Source organism: Centruroides sculpturatus, unplaced genomic scaffold, assembly GCF_000671375.1.
Source record: "Centruroides sculpturatus isolate CEXI.00-Female unplaced genomic scaffold, Cexi_2.0 scaffold1204, whole genome shotgun sequence".
Lineage (NCBI taxonomy): Eukaryota > Metazoa > Arthropoda > Arachnida > Scorpiones > Buthidae > Centruroides > Centruroides sculpturatus.
In genome coordinates, this window is record NW_019385392.1 from 118578 (window position 1) to 139521 (window position 20944).

General features: G+C 29.6%; 1 protein-coding gene across 1 annotated transcript; it reads right to left on the reverse strand.

The window, feature by feature from the left end:
* Nucleotides 1-820: 820 nt before the first annotated feature.
* Nucleotides 821-20465, reverse strand: LOC111638457 (spermine oxidase-like). The gene is made up of 4 exons (XM_023384180.1): nt 20276-20465; nt 12270-13335; nt 11267-11387; nt 821-4529 (listed from the first exon to the last, which is right to left on the reverse strand). Exons 1-4 carry the CDS (start codon nt 20463-20465, stop codon nt 4329-4331), a joined length of 1578 nt encoding a protein of 525 aa, XP_023239948.1. The 3' UTR covers nt 821-4328.
* Between the last annotated feature and the right edge of the window lie 479 nt (nt 20466-20944).

The window sequence follows — 20944 nt, forward strand, 5'->3', positions numbered from 1 at the left end:
AGAAATAAACGTCTTCCAACACTAGAGGAGTTATAATTCAGCACCTCAACCTTTACAGCTCCAGTGGTATGTTGGTTGAAAATGTTTGCTAAGGTGTAAACACATACCACTGGAGCTGTAAAGATTGTTTGAGGTGTGGAATTTTACAAGTAAATAGAAAAATATGTAATATGTATAAACATGTTTGTTAATTATAAAATTGTTCTTTTAACTTGTTTCTTAAAAAATCTTATTTAAATTTACTGGGTAGCAGATCAGCAGAAAAGAATGGCGATTTTTATGAAGAAAACAAAAAATTTTGTATTTTGTCTCTTATTCGTCTCTTATTTTGTTGTCCACGTGTCTGGTGCCAGTTGTCTGTCGCCCACTTGCCATTGCCCCTTCCACTTTTATCTGTCAGGCCAGTAAACAGGCCATCCACACGAGGATGGCCTGCTTACTGGACTGAAAATGTTATTGTTTCATCCACCTTGCTCATTATTAATCAACTGAAAGGTATACTATATTGCTTAATTAACTACATAGTTGCATTGTTATATAGTCATTGGAAAGTTGGGCAACACGTAACACATGCAGCAACAGCTAAACGATGCTTGACTTAATGATATGTAATTTATCAGTGAGTGGAGTGATACTGCCAACATTTTGAGACCAAATAACTCATAAAGGATTGTATTTGGAACAAATGTGCATTAGAAGTTTTGATAGAAGAGTCAACAATCGTGCATGGGACACTTGTCTTACTGAAGTCTGAACTATAATCTTAGCTTACAGTAATTTAATGTTATATAATTTTATAATAAAATGAAACTTCTCTTAATCTTGAACAAAATTTCAAATCGTCTTTATTGATGTGCTAATTTGAAAGCAAACAATTAATAAAATATTGTTCACATTTCCAGAGTAAAAAAGTCTTCACTATAATTGTAATGTAAATAATAGATATTATAAAATTGATATGTAAAATAAACTAATAAAAGTACTTAAAAAATAAATTACTATACTATAATAAAATACTGAAATGTGGAAATTTACATTGACAAATGCAAAGATTTTCCTGACACAGATTAAAGTAGCTACAATTATTAGAAAATGAGACTTTTGGGTTTTAAATCTGCCTTTAATTAAAAAACAAAAGAAATTTCTGTAACAATTTTCATATATTTTTATAGTTATATTTATTTCTCTCTATAGCAATTTATAAAGGATAATCAGTTAATAATTGACCAACAATAATATAACATAAGTGCATTTTTTATCTTATATGTAATCAATCTGACTGTTAAGGTATTTATCCCATTGTCCACTGTCCCACAAGTTTTGTGATTCTGTTTGAAAAATGTCACAGATAGCCAAAGAGCCAAGTGAGAATGGTGTGTTGTATCTCTTGGTCAGATTGAAATCATCTACCTTTTGGTGGTTTCTTTGACTCACTAGATGAAAATCACAAACCCTACAGCTGGGCTAGATTTAGTATGTTTTGTCCATATATGTTTGTCATGTGTTGACAATTTTTCATAGGTCCAGTTTCTCCTATGCAATAGAGACTGGACGGTCTACTCCAGGACACTTGCATTTCTATTGTAGTACAACCACTGCTATTTGGTTCTATTGTCATTTACCATAGCTATATCCAGGGCCAAATTTAAATTGTGTGGGATCTGGGTGAACTTTCTTAGCAAGGCCATCTAAAAAAATTTTTATTCATTGTCAAGTGTAAATAGAAAAGATATTTGGTTACAAAATATTTTCCTAAATTATAAAAAGTTGACATCAACTATAATTCAATTACATTATTAAAATAAAATTATTTTGCAATAAAAATGTATACATTTTTAGCTTCTATTGTTGCATCGTGGAGCCCTAGGCAAGTACTCTGCTTGTGTGCAGCCCTGTCTATGTCTCTCAATTACCACCAGTTTACATTGTTATTCAAATTACCTTTAAAGCACTATATTTGTCAGTAGTTATTAATTCATCTTCCATTAAATTTAAGTCGTGAAGTACAAGGAGTTACACCACTGAATGTGAGTGCACTTGAATTTAGCTAATACATAGCAATCAAGATATAGGGACACCAGTGAAAATTTATAGGTTTGCAATTTTCAAATTGCACTCCAATAATGTTCCTATTTAAATGTTTCAACCTTGCTGGTCAGATAGGGGGAATCTGTTGCTGAGAGAAGGGTAAAGTTTATTCAAAAAAGATAGTTGTAAATCTTCTCTCAAACAAGATGGTAACTGAAATTAACTTCAAATTTAAAATTATATGCTTGTTTAACATATGATTAATGTTACTTTTATAGAATATTTTAAACCAGTGCAAAATTAAGACACAAATTTAATAAAATATCACACACAAAACTCCAAAGGAGCTTAACCCAAAAGTCTCATTTGACTATATTTTGAATGTCATTTATAAAACTTTCTTTCCAATATGATTACAACAAGAATACATTATACATTATACAGTGCAGTCATTATTTAAGCACAATGCACTTCTGGAACACATACATAAATAATTATGCATGTGATTATGCATTCAAGGTTCATGCAAATTGAAATCGGTTATCCTACAGAAACAGACTGAGTGCATAAATAGTAACCAGCATAACAATTTTTTGGCTTATTTTAATGCAGATTAATTAATTAAAATGAAGTATCTTCTTTTTTTGGAGCCATGTTGTATTTCTTGCTTAACTTTTCATTGTGGAAAACCAAAACTCTCACTCCACACTTCAATAATCAATACAGGTGGGACTGGATTTCTAAATAGGCACAGTAGGTATGGGTCCAGAGTACCAATTTTGAGAGGTGGAGAAATTGGCAGGCATAGTATAAGAATTTCACAAAAAAGTAATTATACAAATATTTCAATATTTGGAATTAAGTCATTTATATAATGATTTAAATAATTTATTTATTTACATCAAACAGATAGCTTTAACCACTCATAACATAAACATGATGCAATTTGTAATTAAATTCCATGTATTAGAAGCATTTACATTTAGTCAAAAAAAGTGACATCCTAGGCTTGCCTACAAAAGGGTTAAATCCAGCCCCAAATGCAACACTTGCAAAACCATTTACTCACTACATTAATGATAAATAAATGGTTTTGCAAGTCTTTCTTGTATTTACTCAAATATTGAGTGGGTGTTTTAGTTTACCATAAGAAAAACATTAAGCAAAAATTGTTAAGTTATGCATATTGAACAATAATGAAAGAATATACATTCTTCTGTAACAATATACTATGAAAAGCACACCAATTTAACAACAAAATTAATTTTGCATTAAATGTTTTCAGTCTAATTTATAAACCATCTTTAGGATTATTTCTCGTAGACATTTGCTATTTCAAATTTATTCTGAGAATTAAAGAATCTTGAAGATAGTCTACTTTGTAGACTGAAAATGTTTAATGTAAAATTAATCTTTCTAAGTTAACATGGTTTTCATAGCATATTGTACAGTAAGAAATATATATCTTATGATCATCATCTACTGTGATCAATTTGTGATTTTTTACAGGATTAAATAAAAACAACAAATTAAGTTTTATTATATATCTGCATAGTAAAGATGTATTATTTTGAAATTACACAAAATAAGATTGCATAAATCAAAAGTGCACTGTTCAATGTATTTTATATTCATAAAAGTATACTTACAGATAATAAGTGTGTAAAATTTTCAAGAGATTTTAAATGTAATTTAGTTATTCTTTACATGAGATATATTTTTAATACTTTAAAAAGTAAGTGAGCAAATAGAAACATAACATTACTATACGTCAATCATCTAAATTCTTCATTTGAAATTGGAAATATTAACACTTGAAAAATTATGCAAATTGAAGCAAATATTCTCAATTGCACAGATGAAATGCAAATTCTATATTTGTATTTCAGTTTACAGTTAATTTACAGAGCAATGCTCTTCCATGAAATATAAAATCCTTTCTAAACAAATTGATCATCAATACTTTATGAGTCAACTTATATATTTTATACACTTACTTTTGCTTTATATAAACTGTTATAAACATTTCTAAAAAATTTGAGTTTTCCATAATGACATATCACCATTCTTCAACTACTGTCTGAATACAAACAATCAAATACCACTTACCCTGATGATTTAGTATCACTGAATACTTCACAATTCACAAGAATCAATTTTGCAGAAATTATCTGCTAATATAATAAATTAATATAATTTAAGTATAACAACATTAATAGCTAATATCACAGCTTCAGAGTAATAAAATTTGTTAGGCTTTATAAGATAATTCTAAATATAAATTAATAATTCTAAAACTATTAAGTTAGATCAATTCCTTTTAACCACGACGATAAATCTCCGACACTACAGCGTGGTTTCGATGAGTCCCACGTAGATACTGTAACATCTTGTTCTACTTCCACCAGAAGATCTGCAGCTTTCTGACCAGAAAGATAAGCACCGTGTGTAGTAGAATAAAAACTGGAATGTGTTGCTTCTCCTGCAAATAATAATACTGGCTGGAAAAAAACAGTAAAAGTTATAATTAATTGTCTTGTTCATAAAAAGAAATTATTATTACATTTATTTTAAAACAATAAATATTGATACAACTATCAAATACAATGTCTTCCAAAAAGAATGCTACCATTTTAAATTATTGTAATTTTATGTTACTTATTATCTAAGAACAGGCATGGCCAACATACAGCCCGCGGGCCAGGGGCAGACTGGCCCTAAAATTTGTGTGTGGAAAATTTATTACCAGCCCAGCCCATAAATAAAAAAAATGTATTTTTTCTATTTATATTTAAATATATTCAAAATATAACATTGACAAAAATTACAATAAGCACAAGTCTATATTCTACAATATTAATTTTTTATTTAGAAGTTTGCTTTGTTGAGCAATAATATTAATGACATCATCAGAATGTATTTCGTTTAAAAAATCCTTCTCCACTGACATTAACACGAAGGCTTCTAGATTTTCTTGCAAGATACTTATAAGTATTTTAGCCTGCTTTTAATTAATTTTAACATAGAAAAGCTTTGTTCACCGGACACTTGTGTTACAGACATAGATAGCAGATATTTGTATGCTTGACCAAGTATAGAATAAGCGCCACTTAACATGTTATATCTGAATAATATATTATAACAACAAATAGAGCAATTTTTGCAAGCAATGCAGTAAGAGGATAAAATCGCATCTTTATTAGTTTCTACTTGATCATCAGTAGAATGTTCATTTTCGTTTAATTTTATAAAAGTTTCATTGACATTTTCCTTTAAAATATTCCATGACGATTTAAAATGTTGCAATTCTGAAATAATATTGTGTTGAGTAGCTACTGGATTAAACTGTATTAAAATACTGCTTAATTTTTGAAATGCGTTTTCAGGAATATTTAGTGACGGTCCCGTAAATTTTGGTCTAATGTGCTTTGAACTCGCTGTAAGATGACAGTCGAACTCTCCCCGGTTGCTCTCTCTCCCACCTTCCCTGATCTAGATCGAGGACGTGTGAATTTGGTCCGGGAATGCGACAATTAAATCGTCTTACACTCGTTCCTGTTTACGAAATAAATCATCGATTTATTAGCTTTAGCTCGACAACCAGTTTCCCATTGGAGAGGGGGTGAGGTCCCGGCCTCACACTACAAAATAGATTATTTTTAATTAAATCGTTTGGAATACAGAGAAATTATTATTGAATAACATTTTTTACTTGCCTAAAATAAAGGAAATAATATAAGTGGCCATTAAATTTGTTATGACTACAATCATTGCTTTGGTAGCTAGGTATAAAATTAATAACTTGCATTTCCATAGTTTAGCATTAAGATTCATAGGAGTGGTGAATAGTTTCTAGCAATGTAAACAAATGACCAATTTTCTCTGTTTAGAAGGTAGTTTTGATTATTTTTCTCCTAGGATTCTTTGTTTGGGCCGAATCAGGCTAATGTAGTGTTTGACTCAGATCAGCCAAACTAATTTAACTTCAGATACGGGTAGGGCTGGGTAGATACAGGCCTACACATATACCTATATTATACCTAAAAATTGAAATTTACCTTACTTAACAAAAAACATAAATGAATTTTTTAAAATTAAACTTAACCAAACAGTACATTATGTACATATTTAGAAAAAATGGCCCATGTGGAATTTTCCACATTTTCCACATGGCCAGTCCACCCCTGCCGTGGGCCAGATCCAGCCCGTCTAATGAATTTATGTGACCCGTGATCAATCTTTCAATATTAGCTACTGAAGTCCGAATAGCTCGATGAAAAATTCTGACACCTAAAAAAAAAATAATAATAAATAAATAAGGTCAACTCACTGTGAGTTTAGAGTTAACCCTCCATTACATATCTCATAAGTACAGCATAGGGTGTTGATAAAGCATGATAATGTGAAAAATGTATCTGTAATCTCTAATCTGACACCACAATGAGATCTCGCACCATCTCAAAATCTTCCTAGGTCAGCCCCTGGATTGGCCCATGGAAAAAGTTTTCTTTCCAATTCGGCCTGGGGGAAAAAACTGTTGGCCACCCCTGTCTAAGAATGTTGTAATGTACTCTACATTAATAAGCAAATGTGAAACTTAGTTTCACATTTGCTTATTATAATTTCTTAATGTGTGCACTCCTGTCACATGGCACAAATCCAAATGATACTTAAATTCTTCCTTGCTACAGCACATCCATTGTCACTCCTCCCACAGTAGCCATAATTCTACAGTACCTGCAGATCACACCTTTTGTACAATGATGAGTGATTCCAACTTTGTAAACTGCAGAACAAAATGTTTTCTCTGTTGTGAAGTTGCCATTTTTTGTCATTTACAGTCTTCCTAGATGCAGAAGACAACAAGACATTTGAATGTAGATGGGAGATAAAACTCAATCATTTACTATATTGATTGGCTTATGTTGTATACTTCTTAGAAAATAACTAACATAATTACAGTAATTTAAAATGGTCGCATTCATTTTGGAAGACCCTGTATTATTAACACATCAAGTATAGATGCTGAAGCAGGTGAACATCTTATTACTTAGCCATTTGATAACCAGTAGAAAAGATAAATTACCTTTGATAAGATAAAACTTGAATAAAACAACCTCTAACAAGTCTTTTTTTTATTACTTAAAAAAATAACATGTGATAAGCAGTAACACTAGCTGAAAACCATAGAGAATTCACAACTAATTGGAACATCAGTGCAACTTAGTTAATTTATTATTTTATGTTTACAATTCTTAAAATATTTTGTAAAAAATTTTATTCATCTGCTTATTCAACATATCATGGTGTGAATTTAAAAATATTCTTCTAAATGTTAAATTCATATAACTTATGCTTTGAAACATCTACATGTTTTATAAAATCAAATGTCAATTTATAAGTTGGAGTGTATAAGACCTGAAGCAGAGCATTCATTTGTATATTGAATTAGTGTTTCTGGAATCCATTTTATGGTTTCTTCTTCTTATATATTGTCTCTTTTTAATTTATAAATGTTTCAAGTTATTTTAAATATTGACAAGGAGTCCAAATATGTCAATTAACATAGATTTCAATAATCTCTGTCACATGGGACTGAAAAAATTGGTCTGTTATAATGAAAGTCCATTTTATCACAATTACTTGTTATTACAGACTCATCCATTATATTGATAAGTCCATTACTCCAAAGTAGAATCATATTAGAATGGATTTCAATAATGGATCTAGAGTAAATGTCTGCAGTTCATGGATGTTTTATTCAGGACAAGAATCCAAATAAACGTATTTTTACCTTGTTTCAGTGGATCTGTTTCTGCAGGGGATTCTATTGTATATAGTAATATCAACTTGTACATTACTGTAAAGTGATATTGTGGACATAAGTCAATTACACAATGGATGAAATTTCAGTTATAAAGTATATAAGCCAAATTATTATTAAACTTGTAAAAACGATACTTTTATTCATTATATTTTTGAAATATTTTTAAGAATTGTTTTAAGAAAAGTCTGTTGTAGTTTTTCTCTTGCTTTCCAAATGTTTGGAATTGTCTGTTTACTCAGAGACATTTCTTTGCCAACTTTAGCTTGAGATTTTCAATCTTCAATCTGATGAATTATATCTATTTTTTTATGTTAAATCTGAAGCTTAACCAAATGGTACATTGTGTACATATTTAGAAAAATGGCCCATGTGGAATTGCACTTTCTTTTATGATCCATGGCTTTGCTTTACACAACAAATCAAAGACTTGTTACTTATAAAGAAAGTGAAACCAAAACTGAACAAAATTAATCAATCAGAAAACAAAACAAATAACTAAATGTAATGTGAAAATCTACACCAAAGAAAATGATTAAAAAATTAATTTTATATTATTATTGTAGTTATTATTTTTGCAAATAAAATAAATAAAATGACAGCTATGATGAAATAAATAAATGATGACTGTGACAAAATAAATTAGTGACTAAAAAGTCTGTAATAATGGAAGGACAGCAGTCTGCTGGACCTGAAAAATAGTCCATAGTAGCAGGAGTTCATTACAGCAAATGTATATTCTTATGATTTTTTCTATGCTTTTAACCAGACTGATATCAGCTGTTCATAATAATGCAAGGTCTATTATATCAATCCTATACTGCTATCTACAGTATATATAATATATATATATTGATATATGCTTTTTTAAAAAAGTAGAAATAGAAAAATCAATCTTTTAATCAAGTAATTTTTGTATTTTAAATCCTAAGTATATAATGAAGTTGTCAAGAAAATCAAGTCAGATATTTTTCTTTATTTGAGTACTGGCAATCATTTAATGCGCATATGCGACGTGACAAATAACTCTCGAGCGTCGGATTTAAATGATTCATCGAATATTCATAGTCCAAATGTTATGTTTTATGTTCCATCAGAATTTCTTTTAACAGCTGAAGAAAAACTCAGGAGTTTGAAAACATTAGTGGTGAACTTTCTCTTTTGTTCTTTTTTTTTGTCACACACCAGTCATCAGTTCATAGGATCAGTATAGGATATGTTTAATCATTTAATCAAAAGATAATTATTTACTGCTTATAAAAGGTTAATTAATAATATATGGAACTATAGATATAACACAGACTTGTGGTGTTAGAAATATTATAATATGTACAGTACATAACTGTACAAATTTTAACATGCAATGATGACCAAAAAAAACAAACTTTTTAACATTTTCTATATTAGTGCAATTTTAACTTTTTGTCAATTTTTTCTGTAATTGTTACCTACCAGAAGTGTTTATAACATTCCTTTATCATTTAGTGTCAAGAGACATAAGCTTCTCTTTGTCCCATATCATTATGCTTCTGCATGAATATATTTCTTAGATTATAAAAGAAGGTGAGGTTTGCATGGTTTTGCTATAATGATGTATTACACAAAAAGATAATTCTATCCAAAAAATATTATAATCAAAAAGACCCTTTAATCATTCTAGGTTAAAAAGAAATCATTGAAACAAAACTGTATAGAACAAAATTAATATAAAAGTAATTTTTTGAAAGCAATGAACATATATAATCTTGTCCGTAGATGGGGCAAGATTACATAAGAGGGTCGAATAAAGTGTACAGACAACAAAGATTAGTGAAACATTCCTGTTCTTTCAAAAGCAGTGGTGCACTCAAGTGCCAAGAGGTCTTTGTATCCTCCAAAGTAAAAGGAAAACAAACTGTAGAAAATTTTCCAAAAATCTTTTCCTAATTAAAGTTAATTTTTTAATTTTATTCTGTGGTGTCTTCTATTTCTATACTACTTATGAATTAGCAGTCACATAAAGTGTGAATTTTATTGAATTTGCATTAAAAATTTTTTATCCATTCAAATCAGCTGCCCCAAAATTAAATTCTGAGTGCACACTGTTCAAAAGAATACATATTGTTCATGCCACATAAACACAATTAGAACATTGAATCCAGTCTCCAGTGGGTGGATCCATGTAATGTTCATTAATATGCAGGGTAAAAAAATTCTTGGTTGAAGGTGGATGATTTTGTAAGAGTAGTTTTACCTGGTAACTTAGACTCACATTTTTCTAAATACCAGCAAGTGACATTAAACAGATTTTACTTTACCAAAAATATTATTTATTTATTTTTTGTTTGAACAATGCATAAATATACTTTTATGAACCAACAAGGAAAATTTATAGCAAAACAAGAGAACATGTGCACAATCTTGCCCAATACCACTTCATAAATGTAAGTTAATTATTTTAGGTTAACACACAAACAAACACATGCTGTTTGCATGCTACAGCTATCTTCATAATATGTTTAATCCACACACTAGCTTTTTTCTATTTCAATGTGATTTTCAACACACTGTACAGAAACATGTATCATTGTAAAACAAAATCAAATAGCATAAAAAATTTTTTATTTGCCTTCTTTTGAATTCAAGCTGTTGTTGTAATTGAAATTGTATACTTTATATTTGCAAAAAATACTGATCATGTGACCAAAAACATTGTTACCAGAAACATTTTAATCTCTAAATAAATGGGTCGCATGTTCTTACTGCTCTCTTCTTTACTTCTAAAAATTCTTTTATATAGAATTTAAAAGTCATTTGAATGATTTAATATTAAAGAAATCGGATGACTGAGTATGGATTATGATCTGTTTATAAATTAACACAAACAAACCTTAAAAATGATATGTTCAATGTATTTATCAAAATAAAACAAGCCTTTGAATATCTATTTTTTCTTACTTCATATTTTCTTCATTTATGATAATAAATTTCATAATTCAAATAATTAATATTAACTACAATAAAATTTTGATTTGTATTCTAACTATTATTTGTATTTTAACTATTCAAAATAATTGTAATTATTATAATTACAATTATTTTGAATAGTGAATTTGCAGATATGTTTAATGGCAAAGATCCCATAATATTATAATGGAGCTAAAAAATTCATAGCTGCCTATATCTTTTCTATGTTAAGATATGTTTAGATACTTAAATATCATTGTATTTCTTATAGCCTAGATGAATAGTAGATGGTACCATGTACGGTTTCTGTAGATATACTGTATGATGTTGGCTTAATGACATATTGAAATGAGTTGCTTAAACTTTGTCAAGTGGCACAAACTTGTAATTATACTAAAATTATTGAAAAGTTATCACTTGTTTTACTTTAATTACTATCAAGTTCATCTACAATATTTTAAAACTTACTTTTGTTTGATAAGGATTTGCATATATAGGTGTAGCAAGTAACTCAATATCCCTCTGTGTGCTATTTACACCAATGGAAGTATAGGAACCTTGAGTATAAATTTGACTTTTCCAAGATGAACTGAAAAATTCAAATAAATTATATTATAAAATGACAAATATAAGATAATTAATTGGATTCCCTCATCACAAATATACCAAGCATTCAATAATATTTGATGATACTAAGATAGTAACTAAGATACTAAGATGATACTAAGATATATAAGATAGGTCTGAAGTGAGCAAAAAAATTTACTTATAAATATAGTGAAAAAATTTATTTATATATTAATGTTTCAAGTTAGGATAATCTGAAACATTAATATATAAATACTTGCAAAGATATTTAATTTGATTAGTAATCAAATTAAATATGTTTGCACCCATATCATTTAATTTAGATTTGATTAATGCATTTCTCTAAGTTTACCATTAATGAGATGAATTTAATATTAAGTTACAATAGCCAGGCATATTTATATCAATTTTTAAACAATTAAATATTTATTAATTTAATTTAATGTGTTTAAATATGACAGGAAAAAAAACTCAGAAGAGGATTTGAATACGTTCGAAGTTATTCTTTTTCTGTAGCTAACTAGAACTAGCTAACTTAATTAATAATCACTGATGTGGATTGAAAGAATTCTAGATTAATGTAATTTAGATGAAAAGCAATTAATATACTGTTAAATGGTGTGGAAATCTTACATCATACATATGACATTTCCAATTGTAAAAATTAAATAAATAAGTAAATATAATTCTCAGACAAAAGTTAAAAATGAAAATTATGTATAAAAAATTTTGTGAAAATTGGATGTGTGCTTAGATCAAAAATAAAGAGAATTTGGAATCAAATTTAATGAACGTTTCTGTAGTTAGAATATTACAACTTTCATTCACATTAAAGGATAATATATAATTAGTAATAAATATATTTAAACTTTAGTATACTTACCAAATGACTTGACATGGTTTAGGAATATATGGATCATTGAGAAACTTTTGTAAAGTAGAAGTCAAAGCATTTGAAATTTCTTCTTCTGTTAAAGTTTCCATATATTCAGCTTCTTTACCAGAAATCCAAGCTAAAATAATATTCTCACTAATTTTACTAAACGAATAAATCTTTCTAAACCAAACCTTCGATAAATCTTTCTCATCTGTTGGTCCCCATAATGTTAAAATTTCTGAAATTTCCGGATTTAGAAATGGTCTATCATACCTAAGAAAAATCTTATCAACCACCCCAAAACACAGTTTTTCTATACTTTCTAATTTATATTCTGGTAGTGGTGGAATAAAAATCTCATTTGCTTCAGTTTTCAAAACACCTAAAGGCAATGTCACAATGGCATGATCCGCATAAAAGATTTTCCCGTTAGTACATTCTATTTCAATATTTTTATTAATATTTTGGCATTTACAGTCCTCTGCAACTGTTGAGCAATCTTCTGTGTGTTTAGATTCTCTTTTCCATTTAATATGTTTAACAGAATGTTGTTTTAATATACAATCTTTTGGAAGAGTCTTGATTAAAACTTCTAGTACAGAAGCAAAACCTCCAGGCAAGGTTACATTACCTCCAGGGAGTTCAGTATAACTACCAAAATCACTTAAACCTGTCTCATCCATTGAATGGCATCCTGTGATACAAGTTTCTCTATTCAGAAGGTGTCTGAATATTAATTTCCGTATTTCTTTATCTTCGTCTTTAAACTGTTCTAAGTAAGCACATATATCTCTTTTTAAATGTTTTCCAACACTGTTTCCAACTTCTGGAATGGGTGGAAAACGAAGAAGAAAATATTCTTCGCAACGTTTACAAAACCAAAAATATGCACTATAAATTTCTTCCACAATATTTATAGGAATTCGTTTTCCATCTTCTGTTGTTGCCACTACTGCATGAGGTTCTTGATCATTTGTTAAATTAAGTAAACCATTACAGACTGCTAATTCATAAACTGGATTACCCAAGACACCATGAATCCACTGAGCTCCTAAATTGACATAGACATCTCCTAGAAAAAAAATGATAAATTTTTAGTATTAAAGCAGATTGAAAGTTCAGAATTCTAAAATACAAGGTTTTCCAAAATAGATGATACCACTATAAATTACTATATAATTATGTTAATTATTATCTGAGATATATACTATGTACAATGTACACCAATCAATAGAGTAACTGTCCAAGTTTTAGCTCCCATCTGCATTCAAACATCTTGTTGTCTACTATGTCTAGGAAGTGCTGTAAACAAAAATAGCAACTCTTCAACGGAGAAGGTGTTTTGTGAAGACAAAAACCTATCCTAGAAAGTCAGAATCACTCATCACTGTACAATCTGAGTAATCTGCAGGAACTACAGAATTGTGGCTGCTTTGGAAGTTGTGACAACAGATATGTTGTAGCAAGTACAGTCAACCCCCTATAACACTGTTGATAATTCTGTTTTATATGAATTCCATGTTGTACAAATCACTTAGATTTTACAAATATGTGAGCCATTCACAGCCTGGCACACATATTTGTAAAATCTAAGTGACTCATACAACATGGAATTCATGTAAAACGGAATAATCAACAGTGTTATAGGGGAGTTGATTGTATAAGAAGAATTTGAGTATCAGTTGGATGTGTACCATGTGACCCAAGATGCATACATTGAGAAACTATAATGGGCAAATGTAAAACTTGGAGTCTTCCAATGTTTTAATGTATATTAAAACATTCTTGAATAATATTTAACAAAATTACAATAATTTAAAATGGTAGCATTCTTTTTGGAAGATCCATTATATAAAAAGTTTTATAATATTTTATATAACAAAAAATCAATAGAAAACTAAAATTAAATGACTAAAATAAATGGTAATCTTTAATCCAGAATATAATTAAAATTAAATAATGGATATTTTTTGGCCACATTTGTCAACCATCTTCAATTGGTATTGATTGAATGTAGACAAGGATTCACAAAGTAAATATCACATATGTAAATTTGGCTATATATAGATCAATTTATAAATTGATGACAACCAAAACTGTTAGTTATTTAATTCTAATTAGTTGTTAGATTAATAGTTGTTGTTTATTTTAAACTGTTCTAAGTAACAAGTAAGAAAATAAACAAATATTTAAAAACTCCTTGTTGAGTTGAAGATCAATTTAATTACAGATGTGCTATTCCATGAAATCATGTTATTTTGTTGAGCTGAAATGCTTAAAGAGATGTGGAAAAGACTTTTTCTGTTCCTGTATTAGTGTACTTTAATCCTCATACTTCAAGGTCAAAGTATGGCCTATATGTTGTCTGCATTACTAATCATTTAATAGTAGAGATGCCACGAATATTCGGCTACTATTCGATATTTGGCCTATTCGGCTACTTTTTTTAATATTCGGTATTCGGCCGAATAGTATGCAACATTCGGCCGAATACCGAATACCAAATCATGAAAAAAAACCGCACATATTACTCAAAAACGTATTTATTTTAATCATAAATTATTACATTTAATACTTAAAATCTATCAGTGGTAAGTTGTAATGAATGAAAACAATTTTTTCAGCATTTGTTGATAGCAAACGATTGCGCTTTTCCTCATAAACTATACCTGCTTCTGAAAATAGCCTCTCACTATATACACTACTGCCGGGAGACGATAGATAAATCTTAGCGAATTCTGTCAGGCTTGGATACTGTTTTGCGTTTGCTGACCACTGCTTGTAAAGGTCTGCCGTCCAATCTAAGCGAACAGTTTTCATGTAAAGTGATACAGTGATATTTTTTAGTAATAATTAGTAACGCAATTTGATGTAACAATGAACAAATAATGCATGTTGTGACATGATCTACTCGCAAATAAAACAAATGTGCCCGCAGTGTCGCTACCGCACCCACCGCAATGTATCAGGTCGTAACATATCACCCGCGAAATGTACACATATTCTGCCGAACATTCGGCCGCCGAATATTCGGCGCTTCGGCCAAGAGCTTAGCCGAATGTTCGGTATTCGGTATTCGGCAAAATCACTATTGGTGGCATCACTAATTACTATTATTATTATTATGTTGGGTTTTGTGAGTTATTATTATTATTATTATATGTTTCCTCTTATAGGCACTATGAGAACTTTTCAAATTAAAAGTAAAATCAGTTATTATAAAACAAGTAATGACTATGAAATGATTGTTTAACAAGTAATGACCTCTTAACAGAGTTGAAAGTGTTAGCAGTCTTCTAAAAATCCTACTGTTAAAGGCTCAGTAATTAGTACAATAATTAATGGTTTAAAAATTTATATTTTCTGACAGTCTAACTTTCAAATTTTATATCAAAAAGATAATGAAAGCACTATCTATTCAACCATGGTATAGTGTGACACTATTTTAAATCTAACTTAAATTCAAATTAACTATATTTTTTCAAAATTAATTAAAATACACATTCCAGTAAGTTTGGATTATCCAATAATTTTAATTAAGCAAATTCAACTGCAAATTCAATATTAATTTATAGAGTAGAGAGAAAATCTGAAAATGCCAAAACTATAGAAATGATGAATTTTAGTGAAACAAAGACAAAGGATAAGGATTATGAAGGCAGGAAAGGATAAAATAAAAAATGAACAATTATTTATTGTGACATTTTCATGTCAGGCTGCAATTTTTAATCATCTGTTAATTTTTAAAAAATATGACTTATCGAACAAAAGTTCATATGTAGTTAATTGGGGCTCCTAAGCTTTCCATATTTAATCTTAATTTTAGTGATGTCTTGCCCCTGTAAATCATACTTCTCCTGATAACAGTTGAGTTGTGTCAGTCTCATCTAACTAACTCCTTTCTGGACACAAATTTTGAATTTAAATCACGTGACTTCTGGTCTAGAGTAGAAGTTTGAATATAGTTACTCAGGGCCTCTGACTCTTAAGCTTTCCATATCTGGTCTCAATTTTCATCTATCTAATTCTGTTCTCAAAATGGACAGACAGACATTAAACAAACCAAACACAGTGGGAATATAGGTCTGCAATTAGAAAATTGCAGCCCAAAAAGAATATCCAAGAGCATAACATACAAAACAGTGGCTGCATACATAGAAGTCTACTGAAAAGGGGTCCTAAAATAATTTGATTAGATTAGCCAAGTCAAAATATCACACAAAAAGAGCAATCAAGAACAAACAAACATTGGAATGTCATTAAATAAAAGAGACCTAAAGCTTACATAAAAGAGTAGAGAGAAGTAAGAAAGTGGGATTTAATGATAAAAGATTGAATGTATCTGAAAGAATTTTCAATTTGAAATTTATATATAAATTTTAATTTGAATTTCATTTTCTTCATGTGAAAACAAGGGATAGAGCACACAAATTTTACCATTATAATCCATAATAGGATAAATAATAATATGATTTTTCTCTTTGTTGAGCATTATTGATATCCTAGCTTGATTACAGACCAATCTTATACAAGTAAAAAAACTAAATGGAATCATAATTCCTTTTAAAAGATTTATCCTCCAAAACTTAGTTTCCTGAAATACTAAATGATTTGCAAAAATTAATGAAGTTTAAAATTTAAAAAAATTGGAACAGTATAAATTAAAATATTGTCTTATTATTCATGAGAGATGATATACTGAGGTAGTATTCTAAAGCAATGTCTAAAATCTATTATTTCCTCTTTACAAAATGAGACAAAAATTGTTTATATAAGTGTATTGATGATTTTTCTCTGATATATATTTGATGCACAAAATTGATGCTGTATGGTATAATATAACAAAATTAAACTGTTTAGTATACATTTTTATAATATCGTATTTTTATTTACTTATGTGTTTTTGTTGTTTTTGGTTACCTGTAATAAGCAGTAGCCATTTTGTCTATTTCCATTTATACAATCAAACCTTAATGTAACAAAATATAGTACTACTCTCATAAAGTGCCAATGAATGAATACATGTGAATAGTTCCTCTCCATAAATGTTACAGAAAGAACCTTTTGAGATCTGTGTAAATTACTAAATAAATCCATTATTTGTAAATTACTAAATGTACAGTACATCTGTACTGCAAAAGGACATAGATGTCACCAAATTTAAACTTTTTTAAACTCTCAAACTACTGTACATATCATTACCACAATATATACACTGTATAATTCTTACTATTTACAAGATTTCAGTTTTATGCCATACTTGATTTAGTGCCAATTTCAGAAAAAAAAAAAAAAGATGGTGTCATTAAATCAGTTTGACTACATATAGATTTGATCATAAGATGCTTATTAAATCAGATTTTTATTTGTATTTACCATATAGATTATAAGATTGCTCCCAGAAAACAATTGAGAGAAACTGTTGAAAAAAGAAAATTTAAAAAAAAAAAAAAAAAATCTATTTTCCCATGAGTCTACCAAGTCAGACGGTAGAGTAAAGTGTGTTTTGAAGCAGAATATTATCTTATGAAATGCACTTGGATCTACACTTTTTTGGTTTTTCTGCTTATATATAAATCACCTAGACATACAATCCTAGTAGTATGTCAATAGGACCTAACATATAAAATCTTGTCTGAGGAGTTTATATTATTTAATGAAAATTCTAAAATTTGTATTAATTATGAAAAAAGATTTATCTGTAATGTAATTACAAAATAAAGCAATGTATATTTTTAACAAAGCAGTGGCAACATTATAGATTATCATCAGTGTAACCATTACGATTTAATAAAAAATAGACAATAAATGCAATAAATTTTCAAAATTTTGATAACGATTATATATATAGGATGTTCCGTAAGACCGGACCACAGGAGTTACGTTAATCTTTCCTTTAAAAAAATAAAACATGGTACCAAGTAAAGAGAAATGAATTCAAGTTACTGTATTTTAATGACAGAACCCACAGTCGGCAAGTTGTCGAAGAGTTTAACAGGCAACATCCAGACTACTGCGTGAGTCGGCAGAAAGTTGTCATGCAGACTGTAAACTCTGGAAATGTCAAGCTATAAATCAAAATAACTTTAATTCATTCCTCCTTGCTCATCTCATCTATAAAAAAACAAGGATCAAGGCAACTTCTATGGTTCCTGAGTTGTAAAACATCCTGTATAACAGTGACGTGCCGTCATTGGAAGTGATGGATGTGCCGCTTCCCTTGTATTTTCTAAAAAATAAATACATATTAATTTTAATTACATGAAAATAATCGCACAATATTTTATTATGGCTACATTATGTATCTTATTACAAATTTCTATACTATACATGAAAAAAAAGATAAGATTGCTATTGTATATTTGAATATTAGTGGCGGAGTAGAAGTGCTGTATCGTCGGCATCCAAAAAGCCAGATTCACACGCACTTTACAGAGCACCAACCTCACCCGGTTTGGCGGTGGAAGCCTATGACCTTGGGTTGATGCTACACATATAATGCTTCCAATTCTATCTGGAACCGGTTCTGGGCTGTTAGCCGCCTGCCCACTAGATGTTTGGCCGTCCTCGCCCGATTACGCGAATCGCGAGTAGATTTATAACTTAACCTGACCAATAAGAATTTACTGGTACGTTTTTATGATAGTTCTGTATAGTTGACAGGAGTTTAAAAAATCCATTAAAATATTTGATATTTTTATTCCACTCTCCAATTTTATATTACTCATGGATTTCAATGTTAAACCAGTGCTATTATGATTTTGTATATCCCATCTTTAAGGGGATGTAGAAAAAAATGTGTACAATTCTTGTATGATGTTAAAAAAATTAACTGTTACTTTGACAGCATCATTTACAACTAAATTTAATGAATGAGAGAGATGCATGAGGTACAGAAAAAGCTCTAGAATTTACTTTCCTTAAATTTATGATTTATGTATCCGTTAGTCATAAAAATTTGTCTTTCCACTTTTTTCCCAAGACTACAAATATTCGAGTACAAAGTAACCGGTTTCGACTTATTTCTACTTAAGTAGTAGTTAAATAATTAAGCGATTAGGGAATTGGGGACATAAACAAAAGCTTAACCGAACCATCTCTAGCCGAGTACAGTGGGGACTGATTTCTTCGTAATATATATAAAGACAGAAATTTTTCCAGTTCGACGAGGATGACCGAAAAGTTGTAAATTTTGGAAATTTCCGTGGACACCTGGTCCTAAAATGAATTAGTTAGAAAACAAATGACTTTTATGTTTAACATATTTAGATTTTTACAGCTATGGCAAGAAACGTTTAAAATCTACAACAGCCCGGTTGCGTCCTTTGAGATATACTAATGATGCGACAAAAGAGGTATTTGACATTGACCGGTATCGGCCCCCTGGGGATTTGGCAGTCCGCGTGCAAGCACGCCCTGCAACCATCTTCGATTCCATCCATTAGCCAATCGTAGAGAACTATTTGACTAAGTGCATTGTTTTAGGATTTAAAAAATAAAGAATATTTTATATTTTTATGTACGTTTCTTTACAAAGCTATATTTAAATATAATTTTCTTTAAAAGTATATTCATACAATTGAAGAATATTTTGTACCAGGTATGTACCGGTATGTCCACCAAACATTTTATTTCACCAAGTAAATTTTTATTATTTTATTTTTAATTGTAGCCCTTATATCGTGGATAGCGATTCGGAATGTAACTGTGATATTAAAAATGCATTTAGAGATGTCTACGGTTATTACTGGCTTATCGAATAAACGATACAAATGGGCCCTAGACCATCACTGACTCGCGATTGACTGATTGCCCCTGGATGTCGGCTTCTTACAGAAACACAGCTTCCCTATCATCAAATGTCACGGCACGCCACTGCTGTATAACATAATATGAGATTAATTTCTAACGTATAGCAGGCTCTTTATTCTTTGTTAACACATGAACAACGTAATAAAGACATGTAAGCATATTTATTATAAATATTAAATATATTAATTAATAAAGTGTACCCATAGGAACCGAAATTATTCTTCCTCCAATTCTGTTTCTCGCTTCTAATATTTTAATACTTTGTTCCCCTTTTTCAATGAGATGATTAGCAGCCGAAATACCAGAAATTCCCCCACCAATAATGATTATTTTATACGAATTTTCGTTATCATCGTCTAGAGGCGGAGTTTCATCACTGGAGGCCGCCATTATAAAACTCGAAGCACCCCGACACAAATCCGACATTATAAATATTTTATTTCAAAAATATTCAATAAAATATATATTTTTTAAATAATTATTTATCAATTTCTGTATATTTAAAATAATATAATTTCAACATTGTTTTAGATTTTATCGAAACTTTTACGCCTGAAATTCCCGACGCAGAGTGCTGCCATATTTAATCCTCAAGTATAAAGAGCCATTTAATTTATTCAATCAACTTTTAACTGTTAGAAATATTTTTTAAAAAAAGAAAATATCATCACCAAAAGTTTTAAATTATGTAATTGTCTCTAATAAAGTCAATGGTTTATGACTAAACAGTATTTTCGTCAGCGGCCGGATGGCCGAGCGGTCAAGGTGAAAGCCTACCGCTCTGGGGAACCCGAGTTCGAATCCGAACGGGTCGAAAAAATCCCCAGGAATTTTTCGGGGGGTGGTCCGTTCAGATATGTCGGGCCCCG